This window comes from Seriola lalandi, unplaced genomic scaffold (genome assembly GCF_002814215.2).
Source record: "Seriola lalandi dorsalis isolate HSWRI2012SDOR001 ecotype SW California unplaced genomic scaffold, Sedor1 jcf7180002052504, whole genome shotgun sequence".
NCBI classification, from domain to species: Eukaryota; Metazoa; Chordata; class Actinopteri; order Carangiformes; family Carangidae; genus Seriola; species Seriola lalandi.
Genome location: NW_019523057.1, coordinates 444389 through 465022, shown reverse-complemented (window position 1 = coordinate 465022; position 20634 = coordinate 444389). Strand labels below are relative to the sequence as shown.

Sequence of the window (20634 nt, the reverse complement as noted above, 5' to 3'; positions counted from 1 at the left end):
GTGCGGTTAGAACTGAACATTCCTCTGTCCTGACAGGTGCTTCCTCTCAAACATCTGCTCGTCCAACTGCTGTCACCACTCAATCATGGCTGGTGAAAGGGAAAAAAAAAAAAGACACTCACATAACACACACTCTTTCTCTACCATGTGCCGTTCTACCGGTGAGATTTAAAAACAGGTTCAGCCACATGTCCGAATTACGCAAGCCTGTGTTAAACACTGTTGCAATGACAAACATGTTGCCTGTCAGTTCATTAGTACAGTAGGGAACACCTTTTTGACAATCGGACTTGCAAAGCTCATCATACAGCATAGTACTGAATACTGAATAAGGTTGAGTACCCACCCTGATATGATGTTGATTTTGAGTTGCTCAGTGGATTCTCTTCATCTGTGCGCACACAGTATATTATTTGCATAGTGATAGTGCAATTCTCTTGGTTTACCTAGGGTGAAATGCTTAACTCATTTTGTGCCAGGTTTCAGATTTCATAATGTGCATGGGAAAAATCCTTTTGTACAAGTCATTGCAGAATGTTCAGTACAGAGCTGTACAGAGGCTGAATAGAAAATAGTAAAGGCTGCATTAAAGTAGATGTAACCCTAATAGATAGGTGAATTTCCACACATCACCTACAGTCCTTTTCTTCTACTTTAAAGTGCACCATCTGTGCATGATTTTATAAACGCCACACTCTGCGCGAAAAGTTCAATGCATATGCAAACCACATCTGGCCACAGGTCTGCTGGACTAGCTCCACCACTCAGGCATGACTGATTAGGAATGCATGGAGTCGACCGCACCCTTTCTCCTCTTCAACCACTGGACGCAGGCCTGCTGGGCGTGTGTGTGTGTGTTAGTATGTATGAGTGTGTGAATGCCCTGCTCAGATTACTGGAGTTCATTTGTCTTGTAAGCTACAGAGCCACTCCTTTCTCAAACTTTTATTCCCTTCATGCTCTAGTCTCACCTCATTGCTGTTCTCCCCCTTCCCCTCTCTTTCTTTTTTTCTTGGTCTTGTGTTCAGTGTATTTGGTCAGAAGGATCATAAATCTACGGCACCAACAGAGGGAGTCTGTACACACATCTTCATATACTGTATTCCCCAGCCTTTCATGCTGGACTGTTTCACAGATGTGGCTCAGGGCTGTGCTTCCTTGTCCTTTGTCTTGACGATGGTGCATTTGTACATTAAATATGTGAGTGTGCAGGAATTAATCTCAGGAACAGAAGCACACACAAGCCCGATTTATAGTCACAGCTAATCCTGGAGTCAGCTGCTGCTTTTGGTCAGGGGTGAGAGATCAAAGTTCAATACCTGCCTCATTTTTCTCTTTGTCTCTGTGGATAAACTGCACTAACACATGACTCTTGGATACACACATGAACACACATATATGCACTCACATTCTTAAGTGCATACACACAGGAGGGGTGCCTGAGAGTGGTGCTTCTAGCTTAAGCTGGCAGCTTTTAGCAGAGAATAATAGAATTAAGTAACACACACACACAGACACACAGACACACACACACACACACACACACACACACACACACACACACACACACACAGTGCTTTCTACTGGAATAATAGATGTTGGAATAATGAAGCACGTGGCCGGAGGAATGAGGGGATTTGTCTTCCAACTACAGTGAATTGACAGGACTTGACTACAGGGGTCTGGACCAACTTAGTTGCTGTCAAGAACTCAAAGAGACCCTGTGTGTGTGTGTGTGTGTGTGTGTATGTGTCCTCAAAGGGGCTGTTCCACAGAGGCCAAATTTAGGCCTTGGATGTTTGAAATAGCAGTGTTATCCCTCACTGAAGATTGATATCTTTGCGCACAAACATAGTTTATTCCCTTCAGGCCATGAGATAATGCTGTTAATTGACTGTAGTCTGATAGTAAATTGTTCTGTGTATACATACAAACACGTGGACACACGGATGCACACATTTTCCGGCCCATTTAATCTTCCAGTGAAGTTATACTGACCAGCAGAGAAGATGTCTCTCCACAGAGGAATGGCAGCCTGATTGCACCCCCTTGTGGTCAGGAAAAGTAATTACACATCAACAAGGCTGAACAAAATGTGTATCGAACATAATTTACAGATTATTAAAAATGTGAGGCAGCACTTGCATATTATGTTGAAACAAGTGTGTGGATCCAGAAGAATAAATGTACTGTAAGGCTTTAATCAGCTTTTTATATTTTTTCTTAATGGCCCTTAATTATGAACGAACTTGAAAACATTGCTGTTAAAAATGCTACAAAGAAAAGTAAAGATTAAGAAAAAAACAAGGAAAAATAGTACAGCAGTTTAAAAGATATAGACATATTAGGACCGCATTCAACAATGATTTTCAATTTCCGCGTTTCACGTTTCCTCAATTAATCGATTCATTGTTTTTTCCAGGATATATCAGAAAATAGTCAAAAATGCAAGTTATTATTTCCCAGAGCCCTTGTTTAATCTGACTGAATTCATTGAACTATCATACAGTGTATGATAAAGAAAAGCTATAATACTCATGTATGTGACTGTTGACAGAGACTGTTGTTTTTGCTTTTGCGTGACTCATTTTGACTTGATTTATCGATTAAATTGCAGATTAATTTTCTGTCGATCAATTCAGTAATCAACATAATATGCAAACTACACAGCAATGGATAAACAGTTGGATGATATTTGACATAATGATAAAATCATGACCAGATCTAGTAGTTGTTTTCCCCATGAAGAGTAACTACAAAGCTCCAGAGGAAATTAATGGCCAGGTCTTTCCACTGCCACCAGAGGGCTGTTGCTGGGCACCAGTGTGGCCCTGCCCTGCCCCGCCCCCTGGAGGTCAGAAGTTGCTAGACAGCAGACATGATAGAGGGACATTTTATACCGTGGGACTCACCTTTTCCTCATCTTCCATATCCATTATCATGTGGATTAGTCACTTTTATTCTCTGTCGACTCCTCCCTCTCTAACTGTAGTTTGATCAGGGTTGAGTAACATAAGAGAATGCATTCTTCATTTCTAGTGATGGCCTGTTCATGGTTCATTCATTGTACTGAGAAGCCTGACACCAAACAATGATGATCTTAAGGTCAGCCTCGCCTCACCCTTCCAACCTCCCATCATTCTTAGTGGCAGTTTAAGTGCATCGTGCCACCCTATGAGGTTAGTCTATGGACCCTGCTGGGACTGTGATAGCTAATTGAGTGAGTTATCCTAGAGACACACACACACACACACACACACACACACACACACACACTAGCACAACAATGCATTTGAATATTTGTGGTAAATCTTTCCCATTTGGGGCACCGCACAACATATGTAAGCACTATACAATCGTGTTATCCTACACACATAGATCATGTGGTTTCTTTGACATACCACATAAACACACGCAGTAAGCAGAGTTCCTTGTCTATTACTGTCAGTCTGAGTGACACATCATCTCTCTGCAGAGCCTCGGGGGAGACTGGGGAGGTTGCTCTTTGTTCACGACTCAGGATTGGTGCTCTTATTAATAACATTAATGTATATGATCACTGATCGACTGACAGTTAAGGGCAACTGTAGGACAACTTCAAGAAAATGTGAAGTTTCTTACTTTCCTACTTGAAAGCAGTTTTGAGTGGAAAGATTTAAAATGTAAGATAATAGATGAGAACCAGAGAGAGATAAAAATACATTGAATATACTTCTGTGTCAGGAAGCAATGTAACAAAGAGGAATGAAATGAAGACCAAGATAAATGAATGAGGCAAACAGACATGCTGCCAGTGGAGGTGAAGGCCAAGCCCTCAGGTTCAAAAGGAGGTCAGGGTTCAGAGTTCACAGCTTTACAGGTCAAACATTTGTCAGGAGGTGACAGCAACAGATAATACTGTCTTTAGTATTGTGTGAGGGATAGAGTGCACACACTCAAATCAATGTCTTTCAGTCAGTCTTTGATCTTCTGTCCACCTCCTGCAGAAGGCCTTGCCTCCAGATACAGTATGCTCTTCTGTCGTATGATAAAGTTGGATCGGACTCTCAGGGTTCCCAAACACATCCGGGACACCTGTATGGAAAATTTCTGTTATTTTGCATGTTTTACTCTATTGCATTTTACTTGGTTGCCCATACTGTGCACCTGTTCTTAACACACTTAAGTCTCCTTTAAATCCCCCCCCCCCCAAAAAAAAAGTTATTAAAATTGGTCTGCTACACCTGCGCTGTGTGCATAGTTTCCAAACTATGAACTTAACACACAAGAAAAACATGCTGTGTATTATGAAAGCTAAGGTACAATCCTGAAGCCACTATGTTTGTGTTGTTCGTATACAGTACACAGATGCATTTGTACATCAGACGTGTGTTTATGTAAGGACGAGAGGCCCTCTTTCCTCCTTCTGTAAAGATTCCAACACCTCCTGAGGGCACCTAATATAGAACCTACAGTAAACACACACACATACACACACAAACATAGAGGGGGAGCATTCTTTCCTTCATTTCCCTTGAGGTGGACCCTAATTTGATTGTGGTTGCAGTGAAACTAAATTGGGGGAACCAGTTTTTGTTTCCAAAAAGACAAACTGTCTCTTATCAACAGGTTTGGTCTCCAAAATGCTACAGAAACACACACACACACACACACACACACACACACACACACACACACACACACACACACAGCAACTTCTACATAACTGTCCCAGTAAACGTGGGGTGGTGTGTAATAAAAGCCTTCCTCTGTGGCGGAGCTGAACCCCTGTGTTTAACTGGCTCTGTTAGTGCGTTACTGCTGAGAGACACACACTGTGAAACTGTACTTACTGGGATTTGGAATTTGGTAGAGATACTCAGCCAAGGCTTTGGTAAAAGTAAAAAAAAAAAGACTCATGGATGCACTAAATTATACTTTCTTTGTGTGTACTTGTGTGTGTTGGCCTAGTGTGCTGTTTTGTGTTGCATCCAAGTAGGCTTGTTTATCTGCTATATTTACCTTTTGTGTGTGGCTGGTGTGTATCGATGTCAGGCGTTGCCGGCCTCTGATGTCCGATTGGGTTACCTGGCAACCAGGCCACTCTTATGTCACCATCTCTTCTCTCTCACACAAGTCTGGACTGCATGTCAAGTGTGTGTCTGTGAAGCAAGATGAAATCGATACTTTTCATCACTGTGGTGTTTATATAGCAGGAGATATCATTTAGTCAGTTTAGCAAGTTCTCCCTCAATTTAAGTAAAATTACAGGATTTAGTTTTTTCACAGTCAGATGTGTTATCTTGATAATCAGCAGGATTAAAGGACTGTCTCGTTTAGCGTATCAACATTGTCATCTGTAGTTGTAGTTTCTCTTTTACATGTTTCGTTTCACTTGCTTTTTGAGAAGTGTCACACATTTATATATATCGGCTATTTAACTTTGTATTGTGTGCCTCTTTGATGCAGGATTGTGTGAATCCAGTTTATCTTCTAATAACATTTAATCTTATCTGATTTCATGTAATTTAGCTTTAATTACCCAGTAGTTTAAGTTTAGTCCTTCATTGTCTGGTCTTGTGTTTGCTTTGCCTGCTGTCTCCCTCCTTATCACATGTGAGAGAAATCTCCCAAACTGAGCAGTTTGCTTAGGGTCTGCGTTGTCTCACTGCTAATCATCGCCAGACGTCAGTGATGTTATAATCACGTTTGCATTCTGTGACAATGTGACACTATTAAACTGAAAGTTCGTGTTGCCCGGAACCTTGTAGTGCGGAAATGATGCTGTTGCAGATTAAGTTATTGCTTAACTTACTGTAAACCCAACTTCTCTCCACCAGTATTTGAGCTTTGTATTCAATACCATCAATATGGAAGTAAATGAAAAATGTGTATGTGTCCGTATAGATTTATATTAAAATTTTACATAGACTTTTTTCCTGTAAAAATATTATTATTCAGGTATTTTATAATACCGTTTTATGTCTGAAGTCAAGGATACAAAAAAGACAATGTTATAATTTCCCCCAAATAAACAATAGTTTTATATTCACTAATATTATCTCATATTGCTCACTGTATAACTTGTATTTATTTATTTATTATTTATTACTGAAATAAAGATGATATTGAAATTTGAAAAAAAAAATCTTGACCCCTATCTAATTGATTGATAGGACTGTTAGTATAAGGGCCAATACAAAATGCCAGATACATTTCTCATGTTTTCTGCTTCAATATATTTATGTGAATAATCATTCTCAGCCTTTAATAAACTTATTTAAGGTAAAAAAAAAATAAAAAAATTGCTGATTGGCCCTTTAAAGACAAACACTGACCAATTGTTTGATCAGCTGAGCTGAGCTGCCAGTTGAAACCTGTCAAATACTGATGTTGATATTCTCCTCTGACCAGAAGCAGCCAAACTAAAGCTGTTAAATGTCCACTACACCACTGCACACATCCGGTTGAACATATTGACTATTGTCACTGCTGTCACGCCTCTGAGTGCAGCTTTAAGGGAATGAAAACAAGGTGATTTATGAAATGGAAATGAGGTGGGGGTCGAACCAGGATGCTGGCTTCTTATGATGACCTTTGACTTTTCAATCCCCGTAGGGGGTTACGGTACTAAAACAGCTTTTCCTTCCTGAAATGAGGAAATCAAACGACTTAACTGGCTCTGAGTGCCTACTTTTTGTCCTGTATTTGTTTTATTCTGTCCTTCATGTTGACTTCGTTACTAAAGGACTGTGACCTTATGTGTGTGGGCAAAGGTCTTGATAAATATATTTGTGTGTGTGTGAATGTGTGTGGTAGTGAGAGAGACTGAGTGCTCATGTTTATTAGTTGGGACATCAGTAGCTGGCAGTTGTCCCTCTGTGTAAACAACAAGTGCTGAGATAGTAGATTTCCTCTCTAAAGGGAAAAAGAAAATGAGGTCTGGGACCTGACAGAGCGATGGGGGTTTAAGTCTAGGTTTAAACTCAACCATGCCACACAAAACACACACAAAAGGTGATCCACAATAAGGAGTTGTAGCTTCAAATCAATGTCTAAACCAAAGATGAAAGGAATTGATGATGGTTATGGGGCTGCTGTGATATGTGTACAATACACACACACACACACACACACACACACACACACACACACACACACACACACACACACACACACACACACACACACGCAGCGCTGGTTTATTGTCACACCTTGGTGGTCACACACTCCCTCTGCGGTTACACTTGGGTGGGAAAACTCCACCTCCCTAACACACTTGTAGCGCCCCATAAAGACTTTGTTTTTGTCCCTGAGGGCCTCTGTTGCTATTTAAACCTACCTCAACTATATGTTGGGCAGCTAAGTATGCGTTGTGTATTATATTTTACAAAAGAATGTACACTAATTGCATACTTCTCATAAAAGTTTTGAAAACTAAAAAACTACTTTGGTGCAGTAGCTTAAATATTTGACTGGTATGTTTGTTTGTTTGTTGTGTATATTCAAATGAGGGTTGTTAAGTTTGTGTTTTCATCGCCACTATTGCTTCATGTTTGACGTCGTATTCAGGTCCTCTAAATTTGTTGTTGAACTAGTTGCTTCCGGCACCTCAGGCAGAATGTCAGCTACAGTAATGCTCTGAGTTGTTTTCGTCTTAAAATATACTTAAACATACAGCTTGGTTTCCTTGTGCGCCGTTTGTCCAGAGAGAAATCACTCTGACCCTGCAGGCCTACAGCAGTTGCTCCATTCATTTATTTTATTCAAACTGACATTAAAAATGTCTTTTTAGATGAAAGACACTATGGACTGAAGCCTACAGCAGTATGTTGAGAGGGACTGGATTGAAGCACCATCTCTCTGTCAGAAAAGGAAGCACCTGATGGACAAGAGATGACAAGTATAACAAGGAAAGTAAACAGAGGGACAAGTGGGGAAAAAAAGGTGTGAGGGAGGAAAGAAAGGAGCCAAGGAGGGAGGGAGGAGTGGTTGCCATGCCGGCAAACCGATGGAGGGGAGGGGCAGAGATCAGGGATCACAGAAAAGAGAAAGAGGGAGGGAGGAAAGGAAGGAAGAAGGGACGGGCTGACTCATATTTCAGCACCGTGGCTACTAGGGTTGGGTGTAACCCTAACCCTATACTCACAACACACATATTCAACTCCTGAAGTCACACTCTTGAGGACTTGACCAAGAGCGGGAATCAGGGAATCCTCACCAGCGCGTATTTTATTGTCTGCCTTTCTTTGCGTCACGCTGCATGTGTGTTCAGCAGGCGTGGGCTTCCTTTCCTGATTCTTGCTTTATCACCTGTGCTGATCAGCTGATTGGTGAGCCAGATCCAGACAGCCGTCAACATCCACATGGACTTTTTTTTCTTTTCTTCACTACATCAACTTACATGGCGTGCCCGTCCTTCACCACCAATAACGATGAAGCATTGATAAAACTTCGTCGTCTTTGCCACACACACTTTATAGAGGATCTCTATATGGAACTTGTGGCGGGAGGATTTCACATGTGAGTGTGTTTATGCCAGTGTGTGAGTGTGCATGTAACTTCATCAAGCTGGGAATAGACCCAGGGACGCTGAAACCTCTTCACCCCCCTGGTCTTGTCTGGTCTGGCCTGGCGGTGAGACGGTGCATGTCAGCTGGTGTGTGTGCGCTAACAACTGGAGATAACAACACTCAAGGGCACACATGGTCGTAAACAACAACCACTGACTTGGTAAGATCAAAAAGTATCTTAATGCAATTTGGAAACCTCTCTCCACCATGCCATGCACCACGGAGGAATATTACAACCAACAGTGAGTGTGCACATACAAGAGTGTGTATGTGAGTGTGTGCGGCAGAGGGGTGGTGATTTTCCAGATTGCTGGACTGCCTAATTGCCCCTTTGGGTTTGGGAATCACGCCCGGAGTCTTTAAGCACAAAGGAAGAGAAGAAAGGAAGGGAGATGATTTAGTCTGGCTTTTGGCTCATGCGAGAGCGATGAATTGAAAGAGCAAGAGGTTGGAAGTTGAGACTGTCCGGGTCACAGTCATGATGTAGAACTGTGCAAACAAAGTCAAAGAAAACTGGGCTATGGCTGAACTTCCTCCTGGTACTAATTTAATAGTTAAACTTGAAGCATTTGAGCATGTGTGCAGATCTGGATCCTGTGTTCAGAAATGCTTGGAATCTCATGATTTGGACTTAGAGCGAACATCTACCAACCAATCTAAGGATCTACATCCGAGGATTAATTTTTTTTCAGATTAAAACTCGGCTTTAAATACATTTTGATCCTACATCCTCCCATCTTAGACTCGCTGTTATCTGAGTGAGGATGAGAGGGGACAGGAGGTCCGCGTCCTTTCGAAAGGAGAAACCAGCGGCCCTGTCTCGGGCTCTCAGCTGGCTCAGCGTGTCCACTCTTTCCCACCAGAGCCGACGCATCTTCCACAGCCAGAACGAGCTCCACGCCGTCCACAATCGCCACGCGTACTCGCACTCGCACACTCACCTTCACGCTGCAGACGGAGACGAGGATGATGATGATGACGACAACTGGGTGTACCAGCCTCAACATAAAATAGGTGAGAGTGGAAAGAGAGAAGGAAAGAAAGGAATGTGACAATATGTCGCTGCTTATTGATTGTGTTTGTTTGATATGTTACTGTAGAAGCAGACCCACCACGCCACACGGTATGTTTTGCTTGGCTGCATCACAACTTCACACAATGCTCTGAGCTCGTTTGAATGGATTTTTGTTCTCGCTCTCAACCAGGAAGCCAGTAAATGACTTGTTTACTTGCACAAGCAATGCAAGAAGTGGGTCACTGTCTTTTTATGGCCCCTTGTTCTCCATCTCTATGTTCCTGACACTTCCTGGTTGACACAGGGAGTGGGTGGGAGGTGTGCACAGTCAGTGGGACTGTTAGGTCAAAGGGCACTTTGTGTCCACGATAGGTAAACAATGATCGTCAGTCCGGAAGCAGTTGATGTCACGGGCACGGGTGATGTCACAGGCTGGTGGCGATGCGAGTGTGTGGTTTAGTGCCAGGGAGAGGGCGCATTTGTATGTGTGGGCGTGTCTGTGGAGGCTTGGATAGCTCCTCGCTCAGTCCAAGTGATGATGCTTTAGAACAATAATTTTCAGGTATCACTTCACTTCCAGCAAAGACATTTCCAATTTATATTTGGATACCATCCTGCTTAGGTAAGAATACCAATACCATTCAGTCTCTCAATACCTCAGGAGTGTTGTGTTTCTAGATTAGGCTCATTACTTATTGATCAGTTCATTTGTTGTGTGTGTGTGTTTGTGTGTACATGCATGTGTGTGTATTCAGTTAGCAGTGTCAATAAGACTTTGGTGACTGGTTGTAACTGTAGCCTAACCTTTACCCGAGAATGGAAAAAGACACTGATACTGTGACCCACACTGCCACTGTCTCTCATCTGGACTCAGATCGGCAAGGACAGCACGGGCTAGTTTTACATCCAAATCATAACTCACACTAATTGTTCCCATTAAAATTACTGTCAGTATTCAGATAATATCATCTTGGATAATATCATAATAATAATTCAGTCTCAACATATGTAACATCTTTGGTATTAGTCTTTTGTGTGTTTTATTTAAAACATATTAAAAAAATACATATTTGCATCTGTTGTTACTTGTAGCCTAACAAATTAAAAACATGAAGTAATCTAAGCATTCGTTGCCATTTTGTTGCCTCACAGTAATGTGGAGCTTGTTGCTGCTGTTGTCGTTTATTGCGTGTCTCAATCCTTCATAGTCACTCTATCACCTCTGAACCTGCCCCTTCCTAAAACAGCTCAGAGCGGCACATGGCTGGAATAGTTTGAGGTCCTGACATTTTTTCTCAAAGTCAAAGGGTAGAAGCTGCAGCCAAGCAAAGATAAAACGGTCACCATTTTGGAACATCATCATTAAACCCAAGGCTTTAGATTTCCACCTCAATACATCTGCTGTGAATGTGCTATACTCAGTGTTATCATCCTACCTTAGCTCAGGAAAGTTCTTCTGTGTTACATGACTTTTTGACATAACCTCATTTAGAGTTCTTTATTAGTGATCATTTATTAGTCTGGTTGGTTGATTGATTGATTGATTGATTGATTGATTGATAGGTTATTTGGTAGAGTCAGGAAGCACATCCAAATTGGTCGATTCCAATTTATGATAATTGATCATTTACTAATTTACTAAATCTCCAAGGAATGAAGGGGAGTGTTTATTCATTGGGTGATATTAACTAACAACAAAGCTTGGAGAGAATGCACCAGAGGATGAAGAAACGAATTTAAACAGGCAGAAGAAAGGGACTCTGTTAAGTTGAGCTGTTTTTGTCCCTGCTCCATCCTACTGTGCTTTTTGCTGTCTCACACACCCTCTTTTCTTTCTCTCTCTGTCTCTCTCTGTCCATCCATCACACACACAGTCTATATCTTTTTATAGCTAATTCTAGGCCAGAGACAGTGTCATAGACAGGTCAATATAAAACTATTCCATCCAGAGCATACACATGCACAAGCCCATACAGTGCTGTTTGAATGCACACCACACAGAGGAAACGTCTCATAGGAATACCTCTTTAGATGAACCTGAAGTATTTATAACATCTGGATCTTGCTTCCACACGCCTGCCAGGACCCATTACAAGACACATGGGCAGCCGCGCACCGTGCCTGTGTGTAAATATAGCCCTTAAATGAGCGCCTGTGGCTCCAAAACCTGCAATTTTGACGCAGCCTTCAGCTTGACTGGTTGGGTGTTTGCCCCAGTTGCCAAGGCAATGGGTGTGCAAGTGAGTGTTTCCTGGTGTGGTTCAGTTTGACCTTCCTATTGGGACAACTCTGAACCAATCATGTGTAAGAGATAGCCATCTGGTACGCAAGCTGCTGTTTGCTGTCCCGGTGAAATTGTCTTCAGGTTGATAAACAATGCTCACTTGTGACTTGACATAAAATTGTGAAAAATGTCCATTATATGTTCCTAAAGCCTAAAGGTGACAACTTAAAATGGCTTGTTTTGTCCGACCAGCAATCCAAAACCCGAAGAGATTAAATTTACTATAATGTAAGACAAAGAAAAGCGGCAAATCCTCACAACTAAGCAGCTGGAACTGGGTAATATTTAGCTTTGTAGCTTGGAGAATGACTTTAACAATTAATCAATTATCCAAATAGTTGCAGATGGTTTGAGCTTTAACAATAAATAAATAAACGGAACAATATAAAACTCTCTCTTGTACATAGCTTTCACACTGGAACAGGAAATGCTACAAGACCAGTGCCAGCAGACACCACACAGCAGCTGTATACACTATGTGCTGTACTATGTACTAATCTCTATAGTGTGGTGTTTTTTTTTTTGCAGTTAGTATGTGTGAAATCAGCGTACTTATTTTATACCAACAGGAAATGGTGCACTGCTGCGTTAAACGAGAAAGAGAAAGTAAAGTGTGTTACAAAAGATTATTTTTAGTTTTTATTTGTCTTTTTGTTTACTTTACTAGATCTTTGCGGAGCTGTATCGCCATCATTTCAGAATTTATTTTTACCTTTTGCAGCTGTGAGTAGTGCCTTCATTTCCTTTGTGGTTTCAGTTGTTGGACAATAGTGTGCCACAAGTGGGACACCAGTTTTGGAACGCCAGCGTCAATTAATCTTCACAAAGAGACAGCAAATGGTTTTTCCAAAGATGTGATACTTATTTTCTGTTTTATGAGATATTCCTGGAACTGTCCCACAACTGGTTTTACTTATTCCAGCTGCGAGCAGCTCCTAATGTGTAATGCATTATAGGGTATTCGGTGCCTGACAGCAGCACACTTTAATACGTCTATAATCTGTATACTTACATCCTCAAAGACCTGCTTAGATTTAAGAGATATTGTAGAATTGGGACTCTTGTCTTTGCTGATAACTAGAGTGAAACGGCTCTGATCATAAGGTCAGAAGCCTGCAGGTGGCGACAGTTAAGTAATAGTAAAAAAGAGGTGATGCATTATCTCTGCTGTTTTATCTCAGCCTCATACGTCAAGAACGTGAACTCACACCTTCTCTCTGTCTCTTTTCCTCTCTCTTTTTCTCTCTCTCTTTCTGACACACATGTATGACATAGAAAGACCTGATCAATCTCCTCAATCAACTCCATTGATCTGCCCTAAGTGGCTGTGTGTGTCTGAATCGATCAGTAAGTGGACATGATGGCTGCTCTGGAAGGGCATATCAAGAAAAAGATCCTACATTCGGGCCCCGGCCAGACTGCTAGGGGCCTCTTAGCCTTTCTTTACTTTGAGACCAGAAGGAATGAGTCTGAATCCTTGTCTGGGCTGCAGGGCAGCTGGGAAACTGGGCTTCACATGATTATAGTACTGCTTCTTACATGCTGTTTATATGCCGTGTACAGCAAGTCACTAAGCAAAATGAACTCAGTGACTCTGATTCTGATTCATTTAGATTTTTGGTGTTGGCAGTGAATGAGTGCGCCATGTTAACATGCAAGTTAGAAGATTGACGGATTTAGGAGAGTTTTGTGTGTGATGTGTTTTTTTGGTATCCAGAGTGTGTCACTGCTGGTTTCCATTTTCATGATTTCATTCACACATTTTAGGGCAACGGCATATTGACCTAAATATTAACCATACCTTGGCACATCAGCGTTGTAGTGGCCACAACCAGAATTGGGTCTCACATTATAAAATGCTGTTAATGAGCTCTTTATGAACTTATGAAAGGATCTTTTAGGACCTATTTGTCTGTACGAGATGCTTAGTGAAATTTGAGAGGATTCAGATGAGACTGAACTCTTGCATAACAGCTTTTTTGGATTTTCTTTTTTTTTTGGGATATATCTTCACACACATTTCCTCACATACAGAAACACGCTCATCATCATTGTGTAGTCCATGTGTAAATCCAGATTAGCAGATGATAATTCGCTGTAGGGGGAAGATGTGATGTATAAACCAGCAAGGCCTCATTAAAAGACAGACATGAAAATCTGGTGATGTGGCCCACAGCCCAGCGGCACACGGTCCTACTGTACACAGAAATTAATGCTCACAGATAACATACACGCACACTTAATCTTAAAGGAAAGATATATTAAATTTGCTATTTTTATGGTTTTAAATTGTTTGCTCTCTCTTTCTCTCTCTCCTATGTGCTGACGATGACACTGTTATCTTCAGGTAAGTCATATCTTTGTATCTATGACCTACATAACATCCTTATTATATCTCTCTTAGTTGATCCCAGATCAGACTTACTGCATGCTAAAAATCCCCATAAAGCCTGCCACACATCGCAGTTCAGTTTTAGCCTGAATTAAATCGCATTACCTCTTATTTCCCTCTAAAAACTTAATCTCCTAGTTGCACCACCCATCTCCGTGTCATATTGTATGTATCCTATTACCTTTGTATTATTGGATATAATCCATGAATGCACTGACTCGATGGTGAAAAGGGGAGGTAGAAGAAAAGCAAGTGATTATATCTGTGAACAGGATTTTAGGTTGTAAGGGGATAGAGGTCCCAGGCTTATGTAGATAGGATGCACTGATATTGTCCCAAAACAAGCCACAGTGTAATTCAGAGGTGAGATCTTATAATCTGTCTCAGCACGTATACAAGAGCTATGATGATGTCATGTGAATGGAAAAGATCTTTTTCAGGCACCCCATCATGTTTTTTCTCTCATATGATGTGTATGGAGGAGTCAGATTTTTCCAATTCCAGGTTCCTTATCGTTGCATGTCTAACTGTTCGTGTTTTAGAAGCATTATGTTTGCTACAGCAAGCTGAGTCCTTATCTGTGTGTGTTGTTTAGTTTTATCTTGCACTGACGCAGAGCTCACTGCACACAGAAACAACATGTCACGTGTCGTCCTGCACTGAATATTATAGAGGATGTGCAGTACACTGGGTTACTGACTGACATTTAAGATAAGATATTGTCTTTGTGTCTAATATGCAGCGCCGGTCATGATTCAGCCCAATGATAGTGTTTTATCTGCGGACAAAGACTGTATTTTGGAGAATAACAACAGTGGTCAGCTGGCATTCCTCTGAATACAGTCTTTATATGCTACAGTCAGAGACTGCCATTTACCCAGACGAGTGCTGCCACGTCCTACATTTCTGAGGTGACATCAGACATCACAGCTTGAACAAAAGGAAGAGGAATTAAACATCAGAATATAGACAGTAGTTACAACCAAGATTCTGCATAAACATAAACCCTTAAAACAAAGGGATGTCTACTTGCAGACCTTGTCATCAGCTGCACGTCTGCTGATTGCGACCACCTCAACCAAAGTGTGATTTCTGGTTCCCTTTTTGAATTTAAATACATTTTACATGTGAAATTATCCAGTATTCCGCAAGAAAAGAAGAAAAGATTATAGAAAAGGAGGAAAATATGTACAGTTGTTCCTTAACCATCTCGCTACCATTCTGGTTTATGTTTTCACCCCTTGAAGAGGCCCTCACTTCCAGGTTAGGAAACAGGGAATTAAAAATCTTCACAGTTGCAAAATGTTGGAAATCCTGCCCAGATTTGACATATACTGTATAAATAAGAGACCTGAAAATATTTTCTTCCACAATGATTATGATTTACCACTTGGATTCATTTGGGAGTATAAGTGTCTCTGTTACTTGACTGTTTACTGTAACCTAACCTGATATTAATACTAACAAAGTTCAGTGGCTTGCACTGACATAATAATATCATATATCATAATTTATGAGCCAATAATCTTAATTCTATTGGTTTAGAACAGGGAAAGGAAATCCACCTCTCTGTTCCACCACCTCCGCTTTGCGAGAGCAGTGAGTAGGCAGACCCCAAAGTGTTTCCTCGGTGCCAAGGGGTTTATGGTGAAGTTTAAAGTTAAAGCCATTTTGAGTGAAGCCGCAGCCAATTAAGGTGAAGGTTTGATGAAGTCAGACTTTAGTGTCTGGTCTGGTGGGTTTATTCATGGGTTTGTGTGTGTTTTTAATTGCTGATTATTTCCAGGGTTGTGTTTTTGTGGCATTCTCATTTTATCCACTCACCCTTGCAGAGGGGCTTCACATCACTCACACAGTCACATGTAGACACACACACACACACCAATCAGCCAGTAATTGGTGACATCTGGTTGAGGCAGACATCTCATAGCCTTCAAGCCGTATTGTGGGTGGGATTATCCATAACTCATGGGTGTACATAAATACACATACTGTACATACACACACACACACACACACACACACACACACACACACACACACACACACACACACACAGAAATACACTCAATTAACTCTTGATTAGTACATCTTTTCCATCTTTTCCAACATAATTTTCTACTCACTCACTCTTAGCTTTTGTGTGATTTTCATTCACTGCTTCTCATATCAATTACAGTTTTTTGTCATAGTAATATTGTAAGGGCACTAAAGCCCAGACCTGTGCAGTCGGTTCTCAGGTAGGGTGATCTACAGTAAGAACTGGTGACGTCGTTCTCCTTGTGGTTGCACTAGATGTAAACAGCTGCTAAACACTGAAAGGCAAATGGTATTTTGACTTGACAGTGTTTCCACAGTCTGTGAGTGAGTCACTATTTATGTCTCCCATCTGTGTGACTCTTCTGGTCATTCGGAGTGGCCAACGTGGAGAGGTTGGGATGCACCAAGCTTGTAGCTGTTTCTGATAACAAACAGTTGAATTGTGGGGATTAAAGCGATTATATTTGATCAGCGGACAATGGCTCGGCCTCAAGCCGGGGCCCCCTGCCTCACTCTGAACTGCTGACTGCCCAGATTCTCTACAATCACAATCCTCGACAAGGCTCACGCTCTTCTGTGTGTGTTTGTATAATTTAGTTTTTATTTTTGCCTTCCCTAAAAGCACATACATCTTATTTAAACTGATTTGTATACTAAATATGTATTAATATATATGCATGTGTGTGTGCCTTTTATATTAAGGAGACCAATCAAGAGGCTTGTGGGTGACAGCAGCTTTAGGAGTTTTAGTTTGACGCTGAGCTCCTACCTCTACCTCTTAATACGGATAGGGCGGAGAGATGGGGGGTAGCCTGGTAAAGAGATATTCAGAGATGCAGAGAGAGAGAGGGAGAGAGAGGGGAAGCAGAGTGAGGGGGTCACAAAGCAGTTTCCTGCGGTGTAGAAGTTGGCTATCTGCCACTCAGAGCATGTGCATGTGTGGATGTGTGCGCAAGGGGAGACTATGAGGGAGGGAGATGGCGAGAGAGGCAACGGGAGAGGGGAGTGTATGTGTCAGGATCTGTGTGTCCGTGTGTGAACGCTTTGACTGAGCGGTGTAGAGAAAGAGGGAGAGGGGGAGAGGAAAGGAGGGAAAGAAAGAGGAAAATCAGGAAACAGTGAGAAGGAGAAAGAAGGAAGAAACCAGTGTTTTTTTCTTGTGGATAAATGGGGAAATAAGAGAAAAGCCATGTTCTGTCTGAAAGGTAAGTGTGTGTGTGTGTGTGTGTGTGTGTCTGTCTTGGTGTGAGACTTTTCCCCCAAACTTTCTGAGACAAAGAAAAGTTGAACTCCATCTCTGTCCTCTGTGTGGAAAGTAATCTCTGTCACAGCGGCTTCCTCTTCTCAGTATCCGTCCTCATGTGTTTTTCTTTAGTGAAGGAAACCTTCCTTCTTTCGCTCTTTAATCATTTTTTCCTTTGTTCTTTCTCTCTGTCTCTGACTCATTTAGGTTCACTGACTTTAAATCCTACCTCTCCTTTTCCTCTGTGTGCTTTTTAATCACTCATCTTCTCAGTTCTTTGACTCTGGGGGGGACGGGGACATAAAGAGGTACCAGTTTTGAAACCCTAAAATGCAACTCGCTTTACGGGCTTTGGGTTTGCTTTCTCGAACTTGGGAGTGTATTTTAGCAGAGACGAGTGATGTGTGTGTAATTGTGTTTCTGAGTGTGTGTTGTCCACAGTAACAGCTGGCGGAGCAGCAGTTGCTGGGCTGCTGTCCTGCAGAGTGGGGCCATGTGTTGGCTATTACTTGACCGACCAGTTAAAGTGCGATATGGGGAAAACTGGTTCCTCTTTTACTGGCAGACGCTTTTTGCATTTTTGGTCTTAGCAACTTCGGTCAGTGCTGCTATGCTGCATTATAGTGTACGCTCCTGACTCAAGCGCTTCTTTCCCTCTTTGTTTTATACACACATAAACACACACTAACTTCACCATCAGCATAAAACCAGAAAAACCTGCAACACTGGTGTTGACATCAGGGGTTTCCATCACTTTTTTGTTTGACTTTTCACTTTTTTGACTGTTGATGAACTGATGAAAAAAGATTGTCTTGGCATCTTCACACTTGTAACTTACAAGGTTCCTTGTTCAGTTATTGAATATATAGTTAATTGGTAACATCCCAGTCATGTGCTGAAAAGTAGAGGAAAAAAAACTAGATTCCTCTGAGTATACATTTATTGATGTGTGGATCAGGTTTCATTCTATATTTTGTTGTATTAGTTGTTTTAAAGAATAACTTTGGATATTGTAACTTGGCTTAGTTTGCTGTTGTAATGTCCAGCAAGAGTCATCCAACATTATATTGAGCACAAAACAAACTCTTCAAATCCAGGAAATAACCTAAGATTTGGAAAACCTGTGGATTTTCTAAGTTGAAAAATATGTGAGAACTCCAGGCCCACAACTGCAGTGAAAGCCGAAAAAAGAAAAAAGGTGCTCAGCTGCGTCTTACTCAGCGGTTCAAACTGCTCTTATCTCAGAAATGAGGGAGTAATTCTTATTGTGAAACCACAGCATTTTCTCTTTCTGTAGCCTGTAGATTTATGACTGGAGATGAGGTAATATAAACTGATCACTGCAACTATTTGTGGCAATGTCCCAGTTCATCAGCTGTACGCAGTAATTTATATTGTCAGTTACACAGTTTCCACACTGTGCGACTCTGGTCAGACTTGGAATATGGAGCGAAACAGATGTGGGAATTGTGTTGGAGAGGAAATTCAGTTTCGTTCGATTAAGTAATTTAGTATTTTTAAACAAGATTATCAGGTTTAATAATTTAATGTTCAACTTTCGGTGCTTAATCTTGACCAACCAAAGGGTAGCAGGAAGGTCTTCTTCCCTCTTCTTCCCTGTTCCCTCAGTAATACTTGATGTAAATATTGTTAAATGTTTTAAAGTTGCCAAACTGTAACTAAATAGACGATTTGTTTCCCCACATCAACTGCAGTTAAAAACAAAAAACAGGTTTGGGTTTCCATCTTCAAAAGACATGACAAACTGACCCAAATTCTGTGATCCGACCAGTAGATTGCCAGTAACTGAATGTCTGCTTATGTTATGATTTAAACAAGCCCCCTCAGTTGGGTTTGCCAACTCTAAGGCAGATGTGACACATTTTCAGTCCATGTTCCTTCACATCCAGCTGTGGCCAGAGTGGAATCTCATCTGTTTTGACCACACACTCACTCAGTCCCCTACCCCCCCTACTCAGAGTAAAGCCTTGCATTTTAGTGTAAGCCCTTTTGCAAGCCAGCCAGACCACTTGGTGTGGCTTTTGGTACGTTACATAAGTTATTTCTGCACTTGAGCCCCCCCCCCCCCAAAACAGTAGACATAAGAAGGGAATGAGTAGGGATTACTTGGAGCAATTTTTGGAAAGCTCGTTCTCAGTCAAATTGGAGGTTCCCTGCGGTGTGAGCGGTATAGAAATGCAGCGTTTCTGTCCATGTCAAGTGAATATAAGCCCTGTCGAGCACAAACATCGCTGAGAGTCCATTCGACCTCCTTGTTGTAAGGTCAGTTAAGGGCACCTCGGGCCATGTTCAATCTGTAAAAACATGTCTTTGGCTGAGTGGAACTTGGTCCAATGTTCCCTGGTTTGTTTTCAACCACTATGATTGCAGCTCACTCAGATGTGTGAGCATTATAGTGGCTTCAGATGTTTTGGATGTGGGCAACAGTTGAGGGGGAAGTGCAGATGTGTCAATTCAGCCAGATGCTCCAACGAATAAGCGCGTACTTGGATCATCCAGTTGAATAAGTTTTGTCTAATTCAGTCATTATGGGAAGCATTCTAAGGCATACGCTTGTAATGGATGAACTATGAACAGCGTAATCTTTAGGTAATTTTTCAAGCAATAATGCCAAACGTTCACTGGTTCTAGCCTCTCATATGAGAGAATTTGTTCCTTTATTCTGTTTTATATCACTGCAAACTGAATATGTCACTTTCAAACAAGACATTTGAAGACAACAACTTCTGATAAGTATTTTTCACAATATTTTAAATATAAAACAGATCAATAAATTGGTTAATTGTGGAAATAAACAGCAGATTAAACGATAGTTGAAATAGTTTTGAAATAGTTTGTTGCAGCCCTGGAAAACAATAAGGTAGCATTTTATCAATTTGAAATCCAGAATTAAATTGGTCTATCAAATTCTTTTGAATTCTTTCTCTTTTTTTTATTTTTTTATTAAATAACTAAAACTCAATGAGATGAGCAAGATATTACATTTTGATTAAATGACTTTCCAAGAGCTTGTAAACCAGGCAAAAACTAATTTTTTCATCATGGCAATTACAGAATTATTGTTAATTAGTTAGAGCCGATACAGTC

At 41.1% G+C, this 20634-nt stretch overlaps 1 protein-coding gene across 7 annotated transcripts in view; it reads left to right on the top strand.

The window, feature by feature from the left end:
- The window catches only part of nhsl1b (NHS-like 1b), a 104285-nt gene that overhangs the window by 35464 nt on the left and 48187 nt on the right, over positions 1-20634 (top strand). Inside the window, exon 1 of one of the 7 annotated variants that reach the window (XM_023400456.2) lies at positions 8130-9566. The exons of 3 other annotated variants lie outside the window; for them this stretch is intronic. In XM_023400456.2, the coding sequence (XP_023256224.1) occupies positions 9317-9566 (250 nt within the window). In that variant the 5' untranslated portion in view covers positions 8130-9316. Of the gene's footprint in view, positions 1-8129; positions 9567-17361; positions 17489-20634 lie in introns of those variants that run through there. 3 more of the 7 variants (XM_023400454.2, XM_023400459.2, XM_087172382.1) reach the window with 3 other exon arrangements.